At 34.4% G+C, this 11,938-nt stretch overlaps 1 protein-coding gene across 1 annotated transcript; it reads right to left on the bottom strand.

Annotated features, from left to right (window-relative positions):
- Positions 1-4,164: 4,164 nt before the first annotated feature.
- LOC104104599 (beta-galactosidase-like) lies at positions 4,165-10,369 on the bottom strand. The gene is made up of 19 exons (XM_009612733.4): positions 9,917-10,369; positions 9,606-9,701; positions 9,389-9,501; positions 9,240-9,306; positions 9,046-9,138; positions 8,811-8,954; positions 8,479-8,567; positions 7,968-8,073; positions 7,780-7,867; positions 7,545-7,663; positions 7,287-7,451; positions 6,832-7,007; positions 6,628-6,737; positions 6,416-6,525; positions 6,234-6,344; positions 5,864-5,974; positions 5,532-5,737; positions 4,925-5,258; positions 4,165-4,684 (listed from the first exon to the last, which is right to left on the bottom strand). The coding sequence occupies exons 1-19, from the start codon at positions 10,079-10,081 to the stop codon at positions 4,574-4,576; spliced, it is 2,514 nt and encodes an 837-aa protein (XP_009611028.1). The 5' UTR covers positions 10,082-10,369; the 3' UTR covers positions 4,165-4,573.
- Positions 10,370-11,938: the final 1,569 nt, after the last annotated feature.

Below are 11,938 nucleotides of genomic sequence, written 5' to 3'. Positions count from 1 at the left end.
AAAAACACAATGAATGTTTTTTATTTTTAGACTCCCTTTCTGCTCTGATTTCGTTCCTGGACTGGTTAGTATTGTGATCATTTTTACCACAATAAGAGCATCCATGAGAGTTTTTAGTTCTAATCAAAGATGTATGAGGAACAATCTGATTTGATTTGACAGAGCTATGACTTGTGGATTTTAGTAATCCATTCAGTTAAAGTTTAAGTTTATTAACTTCGTCTTGAAGCATGTCACGCTCAATTTCACATACTTCCAACTTTAGGGCCCAATCTTTCTTTTCTCTTTGGATTTTTCTGAGTTCTCCTAAAACTTTTTCGATATATGTAAGGGAAATATCCACAAATTCTTGAAGTTCATAACAGTTGGGACACGAAGGAAGATGTACCTCACTGGTTCCTTCGTCTGCCATAAGACAGAGTTCGCCAGAGTCTTCTTCCTTAACTGCTTTGTTTTCTGCCATGAGCTCAGGCTCATCTGAGTCTTTATTGCTATCTTCTTTTATGACCATGAAATACATATTTGCAATTTTTTCATGGTCAGATTCTTCTTCATCGCTCCAGGCTCCAAAGGACTTCTTCTTTTGAAAGTTCCTGCTTAGTTTTTTTTTTCAGTTCTCGACAATCAGCTTAAATGTGTCTGTATTTTCCACATTCATAGTATCTTCCATCATTTTCATTGCTCGCCCTTCCTTTTCTGAAGTTTGATCTACCTCTTCTGCTATATCTGTTTTTCCTCATCATGCTTGTGACAACTTGGGAGAGCATGGCTATATTTTCATCATGTTCTTCCTCCTCTTCTTCATTTTCTGATTCAGCAACAGTTGCTTTAAAGGCAACCATTTTCTTCTTTTCTTGTTGAATTTTCCTGTCCAAGTGAGTTTTCTCAAAGGCAATTAGATCACTTCTAAGTTCATCATAGCACATTTTGTCAAGGTCCTGACATTCTAGAGCAATAACTTTGGGCTGCCAAATTGTGGGTAGACTTCTAAGGATTTTTCTGACCTGTTCTCCACTTTTGATTGGTCTACCAAGAGACTTTAGATCTCCAAGGATTTTGCTGAACCTGAAGAACATTTCCTCCACTGATTCTCCATCTTTCATTTGGAATAGTTCATAGTCAGAACTAGAAGATTGATCCTTGTTTCTTTTATCTTGTTGGTTCCTTCATATGTTACTTCCAATTTATCCCACATTTCCTTGGCAGTTTCACAGCTCGAAATCATTTCATACTCTTCTCCACTGATAGCATTGTACATAAGATTTTTTGCTTTGGCATTCACGGTTATGACAGCAGCCTGTTCATCAGTGTAGTCATCTAAATCAAGTGGGTCAGTTGATACTATGACTTGACCATCCTCATCACTATTTGACGAAACTGAAAAATTTCCTTTTTGATCACACTCCAAACTTTGATGTCATATGACATAGTGTATGTTTTCATCCGAACTTTAGTGAGAGAAGTGTTGCCCGTTGAAATATGGAGGTCGTACCTGAGAGGTTCCCTCTTGAAATAGTGCACCGATGACTGTGTTTGATCCCATGATCTTTTTCACACTAGCTGTTAAGAAAAGTTTGTGAGCCTTGCTCTGATACCAATTGAAATAACAAGAGGGGGGTTGAATTATTGTCGATTAAAACTTTGTTGACTTAATTTGAGTTTAGTCGAGTAGATTCTGCACAGTGAATAGATAAAGAGAAGTAAACCAAACAAACTGAAGGATAAAGGGACACAACAATATTAGACTGGTTCAGTACCGATGAGGTACTTACATCCAATTTTTCTTGGGTCACAAGGGACTTCTTAGATCTTTGATAATAGATTACAATGATGATGGTTTTGGTTTGCTCACCATCAACAACATCCAGTGATAATTGCTTTTGTAAAGATGACACAACTCTCTTTTTGAGTTTTATATCCTCCTATCTTTTATGGCACTTGTAGACTCAAGAATACAGTATTTGTACTAAGAACTAGAAAGGTTTAGAATTAGTTTGTGTAGTTGCGCAGCTATCCTTGAATACACGCCAGTCTTCTTATAGACAGATTTGACAGCAGTTGTCCATTGTTCTGATCGGTGCACACACTTATTTTTTGATACCTGATTCATGACCCATGCTTTGTTTTCTTCAACAAGGATAGGCTGGATTTAATAATCCAGGAAGTGTTCCTAAGTCGAGATCTAGGGAGTTGCTTCCATTCTCCATGCTTTGTCGAAGAAGAGAGAAAGAGAGGAGTTGATGGGCTGGATTAGTTTTATCCAGGGAGTGCTTTTCGTGCTCCATGCCTTATTGGGTAGAGGAGCATCACTTCAAGTTTTCTCCCATTACATTTTGTTCCCTTTCTCTTTTAAATCTTCCTTCATACAAAATCTGTTGTTTTGTATTTGCAGGTGAGTCACATGTAAGGCAATGGTTCAAGATATATAAACATGGAGTGGATCTTCATTCCTTTTTGGCAATGCTTGCTTCACCTGAAAATATAAATTACAATATTAGTCAAGACTTCTTTATAGATATTGGATCATTATTAAAATTTTACACTTAACAACTTAAGCAGATATATTTGAAAAACATTCATAACCAAAAATTTGAAGAAAGTTGTAATTAGGAGGTACATGAAAAAGCTTTTCCAATGAAGAAAGTCCTTTCAAAATAAGAGTAGGCAATTTTGTTTACGGTATAAACAACATAAAAAACAGCATCAACCGAAAATTGAGATGGTAAGTGAGCATCAGTAAGGATACTATGCGCTATATCGATTTTGGAGGTTTTGACCAATATTGTCCCTTATCTTTGAGGGTAGGTCTATTTTGGTCTCTTAAATATAACCCTGAGCATATTTAGTCCCTTAAGTATGCTAAAGTGGAGCACCTTTAGTCTCACTGATACAATATATTCAAAAACTAACGGTGTTACCCAACTCTGATTCATAAAGTAAATCATCTGCTCTAAAGCAAAATGTTTCCTCTCATTTTATTGGACAACGCAAATTATCACTTTAATTCCTCATTTTTAGATAATGTCTTCTAAAATTTTGATCTTGAATATATCCCATTCTGTGCGAGTTTTCAATAAGAAAATGACATTGTATAACCGCTGTTAAAATAGTAGCCAAAAAAATATATAAAATTTATATATATATATATATATATATATATATATATATATATATATATATATATATATATATATATATATTTCTTTTTAATTTTTTTTGTATGTTAATATACAAAAAATATACCAACTTTATATACTTATTCCGCTACCAGATGTAAATAGTTTTTGGCACGGGCTAAAAATGATAATACAACCTGGTTATTCGTTTGCTTCAATAATATGCCTAGAAGTGATCCTGGCAGCTCTATTTTTTTCAAATTTTAACTTTTCTTTTTGGAAAAATCAACCGAAGTTTTTCAATGTATATATATACACAAAATAATTTAAAAATTTTATACATTTTTTCGGCTATTTTTTTAACAGCGGTTATACAGTGTCATTTTCTCATTGAAAACTGGCACAGAATGGGATATATTCAAGATCAAAATTTTAGAAGGCATTATCTAAAAATGAGGAATTAAAGTGATAATTTGCGTTATCCAATAAAATGAGAGGAAATATTTTGCTTTAGAGCAGAAGATTTGCTTTATGAATCAGAGTTGGGTAACAGCGTTAGTTTTTGAATATATTGTGTCAGTGAGACTAAAGGTGCTCCACTTTAGCATATTTAAGGGACTAAATATGCTCAGGGTTATATTTGAGGGATCAAAATAGAACTACCCTCAAAGATAAGGGACAATATTGGTCAAAACCTGTGTCAGTGAGACTAAAGATGCTCCACTTTAGCATACTTAAGGGACTAAATATGCTCAGGATTATATTTGAGGGACCAAAATAGACCTACCCTCAAAGATAAGGGACAATATTGGTCAAAACCTCTCGATTTTGTGTTGATGTTTCGTTCAGCCACCACAGTTTATGAGTATTTTGCTGGCTAATCTGATACCATAATAGTCTTTAACAGAGAGCCAGTATTGCTATATTTACAGTAATATTGGTATATACAAGGATAAATATATCATCCACAAAACATAAGTATATGTCCATCACATATATGGGTTAAATACAAATATTACTATGACATAAATCCTCAGAGTCCTAATAGTAAGATGCAAAAAACGTTGCAATGCCTTTATAGAATTTTTTCAAATAACTGTTACACAGTGAGATTATTACAAGTATAAATGAAAATTGGCTCCCTGGTTATTTCATAAACACAGTTTATATGTAATCCCTTTCTATTCCAGGTTTTCAACCATTTGGAGGAATGGTGGCCTGGATCAATGAATTGTAGTTATATATCCATACATGAAGCTTATCTAAATTCAAAATTATACTGGCCTATGGGATCGAGATGCTGTACAATTTCTTCAAATCCAATAACCGAATCAGCAGCCCTTGTGCAGAGAAGCAAGGAAAATTTTTCTGAAAACGATATTCATGTAATCACGTATTTCTGCATTTATAATGAATTGATTTTGGTTTCACTTTGTATCCAACTCCCTTAAATAATCTCATCTACAAATAGCTTCCACGGATAGCTTCTTTGAAGTATTTGGACACGGATCTCCTCCAAAAACTTTAGGCACAACATTTACTGAACAAGATTGCCGTCCAATGCAATTCTGTGATATCCCATTAGAAAGTTAGCAAAAGTAAGCTAAACATAGGAACATTTATCATGAACACCTTTAACTGACTAGCAAACAGAATACATGTTAAAACTGAGGCTAAAGCTAAATCTTGCGTTTAGACACGAAGCAAAATAAAGAACTTAGAATCAGGAAACCAGGTAATTGCAGTCATCACTCAGCACTTTGTTCTCAGAAAACTTTGAAGTACTTAATGTAAAAACAATGACACACCTTCTCAAATGCATCATATGACTTGTGAGCATGGCAGGTACCCTCGCGGAAGTTTCCACAAGTTCCTTGTGGCACTCCGTAACTAGCAAACTGTATTTTTGAGATTTTCTTCCCATCTGGACACCACAAGTGAGCTTTCCGACGCACATTACCAGATTTTCCAGAGCTCACCATTCGCCAGTTTTTTAGAGTTGGCTGTCCATCAACAATATCAGCACAAACACTGGCAGTTGCTCTTCTAACCAAAGAAATTCTGGTTGGAACACCACCCCATTCTTCAAAAACTACCAACAGATTTCCACTTGGTTTCAGCCATGATCTTGGGACATGATACCTAAAATCATCAGTTTCACAATTCATTTGCTTTCAGACAACAAGCTCAAGTTATGGTACACTATTTTCCAAAGCTTCTTGTGTTCTTCTCTTCAGATTGCACCTTGAGGAAGTAGGCTAATTTTCTCTATGGTCAACCTTGTTAGCTTTTAAAAGCATGTTTGATTCTATTGAATATGACGCATAAATGCATCCCCTCAACTAACAAAGTAGGAAAATCGGTGTAGTCCATAATCCAACCCAAAATTTGCTGGAAATAATATAAATCCCTTACCATCTTTGAGAAGGCTGTCCACAGTTTGTCTGACATTTCTTTTCAGTGTAATCTCCAGCATAATTGCATTCCCCACAGTGGCCCTTTGCTATGTATCCAGGCCAGTGGCGGCCTACACCTTCACCATTGACCCATATTTGACCTTTTCCCATACTTACCATGTCTAGCGCCACTGGATCATTTCCTTCAGGTGCATCAAATGTAGCCTGGAAAATCTTTGGTATATTAACTGTGCTATTTTATTCGTAAAACTGATAAACCATATCCAATGGTGTACGTTTAATGTGATCAAAAATTGTATCATAATGTTGACATTTACATTAGGAATTTACCTTGTACCAAGTGAGGGGCTGCCTTTGAGCCAAAAGTGAACCTTCAACCCATTCAACAGAGGAACCTCCACTTGAGGTATGAAAACTTAATGATTCACCTTTTAGACCAACCTGCAGATAAAAAACCATAGATGTTTTACACCTCCATTCTCTTGGTTTCTCCCACATTCTAATAGCTCTTCGAGAAAAAGGAAAAAAAAAACTAGAAAAGAAAATAAATTTTGTCCTAGATGGGAGTGGATCCTAGTATCTACAGTTGTCTATTCAAAGAAACTTAAACGCGAAATTTCTTGTTCTCTTGGAAGACTCTGGCATTTAGATTTAGACAAAACACTTGGTAGAAAAGAGGGAGAGTTATTAGGGAAGAAACCTTGTAAGACCATCTTTGTATTGTCAAGTCTCTTGTCCCCTCATTGAGACCACTCAATGTAACTGGACCAAGAACTCCAGTATTCCATGTCTCAAAGTGCAAACCAACATTCTGAAATGCATTTACTAGCATAAATACCATGAAAGTTTAAAGAGAATATAGAAACATGATGTAGAACTAACCGGGAGACCAACAGCAACACTGAGCAAAGAAATCTTGTTAGTACCGGCTCTTAGTTTCACATTGCCACTATATGTCAGTTTTGGATTATCTAATCCCCCATAAACAGTTCCTACCACAAGGTAAAGCCAAATAGAAGCGAAATGGAGATAAGAACGGAAAATTAGACGTATTAATCAATCCCTATTCCCAAATAGAGTGCAGGTCTCACTACCTGATTGTTGGCCATTGATGAAGACATGCATAGCATGGCCAGCAGACATAACAGTGAGAAAAGGGTCCTTTCCATTCTTTAGAAATCCTTCATCAGACCCTACGTTTACACTGGGGCAAGTAACCAAAAGATTATAAAAAATATTGAATCTACCAAGTAAACATAAAAATCTTTTGAAAGAAGCAAGGAGATGAAGGTACCCACTCTGTCATGTACCACAGATAGTCTGAGGAATCTCTAGTAATATTTATTTGCTCCAGTAGTCCATTGGCTGAAAGCGTGTCGCTTTCTTCAGCAGATGGAGTTTCTTCATTGTATGACTGCCAAGATAAGCTGCCAACTACAGGTGCCATCATCATCTGTGAGCTTTGGGAGCTAATCTGCAGCAGTTGCAAGAAGATGTTAGAAACTCTGCTCCTGAACGTCATATGTATTTTAACAAATGTTTTTATATTTTTTTTTTAAAGAAAATATTAGTATATCTTACTCAAGAAAACACAAAGAATTATCAGAATGACGTCTTTCCATATTAACAACCAAAATCAGAACTAGTAAAGATAGATTCAGTAAGTGCCATTGGTATTTGGCCATAAAAGAGAGGAAAAGAAAAACAATACTAATTTTTTTTCCTGGGTGCAAAGAAGGGTTTCTCTCATTACCCTAGCGGTGTTGTAAACAGCAGTTTTGCAATCAGGAAGAATGCTGATGGACCATGGAGGCAGGTCATACTGGATATTCTGAAAGGTGACTTTAACTGAATATTTAGTGTCATAGTTGGATAGGAACGCAGAACAATCCCCGGATTTTGATCTAAAGACATGAGCCTGTTGTTGGATATAAAAAAATGTAAATCATTGTTAGATGAAAATTAAGATGATAATTCCACTAGAAGGCTAAAGATTCTATATCAGAATGACCTCTTGATTCTTTCCAAGCCAATTGACTGTGGGATATGAGGAAACTAAAGCTGGTTCAGATAGCTTGATAGCTTTATGCAAATCCCTCAAGTGCCCATACTTTGGTTCATTCAACAGCCCTATTACATCAATAGAATAAATCACCTTTCCATTATTTTACTTTTGTTTATGCAGATGTGCAAATGTGTGTAAATTTGAGAAAACACAGTTATATGGCTTGCTTTATTTTCCATACCATATTCATCTAGCGGAGCATCGTAATCATAGCTAGTGGCAATGAAAAGTGCTGAAGTTGTCCTACCAAAATTTGTTCCCCCATGGTACTGCATATACATGAAAAAAGATATTTTAATTAAGAAAAAAATTTATCTTTTATAAGTCCTCTAGTTAACAATTTCACTTAAACAAAAACAAATAACTAACCATGTAGTAATTGAAGAATGAGCCATTGTTCTGAATAAACCTTGCAACTGAAAAAGCCAAATCTTCAGCTGGTCTACGAGGAACTGGACCACCGAATTTCGTATACCTGAACAAGTAGAATAGAAAGTTGACTGACATTAAACTAATGATAAGGAACGTGAACTGAGGTAGTATGGGCTGTTGGAAAGACTAACAACTCTAAACCAAGAGTATGCATCACTTGTTTTCTGTCTGCAGCAGAAAGGAATACTCGTAGTCGTAAGTTCAGATCTCATAGAAGAGAAGGCTGTCAACTAGTTAGAGAGAACATTTTGCAACTTCACCTCTATGGGCAAAAGTACTATAGATACATGGCAAAGGCATCTGGAATATTTGAATAGTTATCCTGTATAGGAGCAGTCTGTTGAAAGTATTGTTTCCTTTTGAGAACTGACTCATGAGTCAAATTGTACATATTGCTATACATGGTTAAATAAAAATATATATATATTTTTAAACTCTTGGAAATTACCAGGCAGTCCAGACTTCTGTCCACATTTTAGGTTTGTAGGGCTTATTAGGACTGAAATCTTCGCAGTAGAAGCCATTGCAAGTATCAATCTGCAGCAGAATCAACAACTGTAAGTTGTGGGGACAAATTAAATGACCAAAAAATCTTGACACAAGTCTTAAGAATTCTAGGTTTTAGTTTCAGAAATTGAGAAATTCGTCATCGGACATGTAGAGGTGATCTAAGTCAAATGGCAATTGCCCCTAGGGTAGAGGGCAGGCTAATTATCGACTATGAGGATATTGTGGAATAAGCAAGTGGAGATAAATAAATGTCGACTAAGAATTGCTTACCACAGGATCAGGGGCATCCTCTTGCTTACACATGATCCATGGGACTCCAATGTCTAAACTCACAGCCATTTCAGCTGCCCATTTTGTATAAGCTTTACCAGGACTACCAACTTCCCACTCAATTGGTCCATACTCATTTTCTATCTGCAGTATTACTTTTCAAGGTTTCCTTAAACATAATACTCTACTAAATCAAAAAATTAAGTAAAGACAAGAAATGAGCATATTTTCAAACCTGTGCCAAAATAATTGGTCCACCTTGAGGTTCAAACAAATTTTCTGACTTCATCATGTTGACAATTCTTTGAACAAATCCTTGCATTGCTAACTGCAACATAGTCAATCAGTAAACATAACAACAATTTAGGAACCGAACATATTATCCCATTTGGATTAACTGATGAAGAAATCCAAAGTCATAAATCTAACCTTGAAAGGGTGATTGTCTGCTCTAAACTCCATACCAGGTACATATTTTAACCAAACAGGAAATCCCCTGCATAAATAAAGATTGTAAAACCTGAAAAAAACTGGAATATAAAGTCCATTTGCTTTCTACTAACTTTTATTTGAATTACCCAAAATTCCATTCTCCACAAATGTAAGGCCCAATGCGGAGATTAATATAGAGGCCTGCTTGTTGTACCAATTTGATAAATTTAACCAGATCATACCTCCCCTCAAATTTAAACTGTAAACAGAATACAGTTAAAAAGAAGAAGGAAAAAAAAAAAGTCAATTTATCTTTTTCTTGATATTAATAGCAAAATCTTACGATGAATATTAAAGCATTACTTTTCCTGGAGAGAGTTCATGCCCATTCCAGAATACATAAGTCTCTATAATATCTAAGCCTCCATCTTTAGCCTTTTGAATAAGATCAGGCCACATCTGCAAAAATGACAACCTTCAGAAAAATTCTTACAGCCACATAGCATTAACGTAAACATATATTACAGAAAAAAGAAGACGACCATTTGTCAGAAACCATTCTCAAATCACAAAACATTAAAGGAACAAAATTTACAATAAAACAAGGTATATCCATTTGTCAAAATGGCCATGAAAATATTATAAATGATACAACAGCATTTTTGCATAATTACCTCGGGAGTGCTTCTTGGGTAATGAATTGAACCAGAAATAAGAATCCTTCTTTTCCCATTGATGATTATAGCTCTGTCATCATATGAAACAGTGGCTCTAACAGAGGAGCAAAACAATGAAAAGAAAAACAAAGACAGCAGCAGTAACACACTGATACTCTGCATTTTCCAAATTTAACCCCTGTACCAAAATGAATTTCTCAATAGAAAAATCGATCCTTTTTACGTTCAGTAACTTGGCTTTATTGGCTTCAACATAGAGGGAAAAATTAGAAGGAAAAAAAGAAGGAAAAAACAGGAGCTGGCTAAGGAATGGCACAACATACAATGAGAGAAAGAGAGGAAGAGAAAAAAAAGAAGAAGAGAATCACTCTTCTGTATCTATGCTCTTCTCTCTATTGCTACTTTTGAGAACTAAAAAAATGAGAAGATACTTATACAAGAATATTTTAACACTGAGCTAGTTTATATGTATGTAACTGTTAAATGTACATAGGTTTTGAAGGTGTTTGGGTTAGGAGGGAAGCGAGGAAGGGAAGCTTCAACTGCCTTATAAAATTATCAAAAGATTGAAAATGGGGCCCACCTTCCTAAAATGGGGATCACAGTTTGTTTATTTATTTGATATAGAAACTTCCTTCAAGAATAAAATATTCTAGCAATGATATACTCCTACTAAGATAGACATAGCATGCCCCGGTTATCTTTGTAGTACTTTTTTTACAAATACCCCTCATTTCACTTACTTGTCATCTTTCATTTTCGGGAGTCAAACGGTATAAATTTTGACCAATATTTTAACAAATATTTTTTCATAATATTAATATGAGAAAATTATAAATTATAGTACTTTTCGTATAGTATCCAAATATCTAAATTTTAATTTTAAAATTTTAAGAAAATCTAATTTAATTTAGCTTAAAAAATTAGTTAAATTGACTCTCGAAAAGCGAAACGTGATAAGTAAAAGTAAACGGATGGAGTAAAACAGAAAAATAAAAGAAAATTTTTTATGCAAAAATGGGGTTTCTTAGAAAGAAAAGTAGTTATAAATATAAAAAAGTGAAATATTAATTAGAAAGTTTTGAGATTGAAGTTTAAGCATCATATATGTTTCTACCAACAAGAGGTATATTTAGTCCCCCTTTAAAAAAGTTCAATTTAAATTATATATATTGATAGTATATAATTTTGTACACTATGCGGTTAAATTGACTACAATAACATGTAACTCCTCCGTATAAAAAGCGTGATCCTATAACCAAGAAATAGAGTAAAGAATATATTTTAATAAGTTAACTTACTCTAATAATATAAAAATATTTACCAGTACATAATTTAAACTCTTAACTAAAAAGTTAATAATAAATTTTCTCAAAGTCTAACAACGCCTTGGGACGCAAAGGAGACGTTCAACTGGCAACTAAGACACTCTTCAGTCTTCCACCGATGTGGCATAGCTTTGAGCTTTACAAAATTTAATTATAATATGCTCTTAATTACTAGAAAAGAAGATTTGCCTAGAAGAATGCTCTCATGTATGAAATCATTCGTATTTAATCCAAAATTTAATCATAGTTTTGTTGTTGTAAGCTACAATTTCTTTTACTTTTAAACAGCGAAAAAATTTATGCAAACATTTAAGGAAAAATAGAAAGTGATGAAGGCCTTCACATGATTTTTATCACACAATATAATTTCATGTTTTCTCAACTATAGTTTCCCTACTATTTACTAGTAATGTAATTTACGACCATCCGAAGTCGAATTATTCAGCATTTAGGAGCATGAAGAACATATTAGTCTACGATTTTTGATAAATAAGGATAAAAGATTTTGTTCGTAAAGGATGGAGAAAGACTCATATCCTATTAGATGCAAAGGAATTGGTACTGATATTACAGGGACATAATTAATCACCTTGATATGTGCAAAACGTATATGAAAATATTGGTCACCTTAGGTACAACCGAGATTATTTACCCGTAAAATAGTACAGTTAAATTTGTAACATGATTTATA

The sequence above is a fragment of the Nicotiana tomentosiformis genome, chromosome 5, assembly GCF_000390325.3.
Source record: "Nicotiana tomentosiformis chromosome 5, ASM39032v3, whole genome shotgun sequence".
NCBI classification, from domain to species: Eukaryota; Viridiplantae; Streptophyta; class Magnoliopsida; order Solanales; family Solanaceae; genus Nicotiana; species Nicotiana tomentosiformis.
Note: the sequence above shows the minus strand (reverse complement) of the source record. Positions and strands in the feature narration are given on the sequence as shown.

What these genes read in the sequence shown, in the direction of transcription:
- LOC104104599 (XM_009612733.4), bottom strand. Translation starts at nt 10,081, where the DNA reads ATGCAGAGTATCAGTGTGTTACTGCTGCTGTCTTTGTTTTTCTTTTCA. An exon ending in TGCTCCGCTAGATGAATATG is followed by an intron (nt 7,664 to 7,779) that starts GTATGGAAAATA and finishes TTGATGTAATAG; the next exon opens with GGCTGTTGAATGAACCAAAG. An exon ending in CATCAATGGCCAACAATCAG is followed by an intron (nt 6,526 to 6,627) that starts GTAGTGAGACCT and finishes ACCTTGTGGTAG; the next exon opens with GAACTGTTTATGGGGGATTA.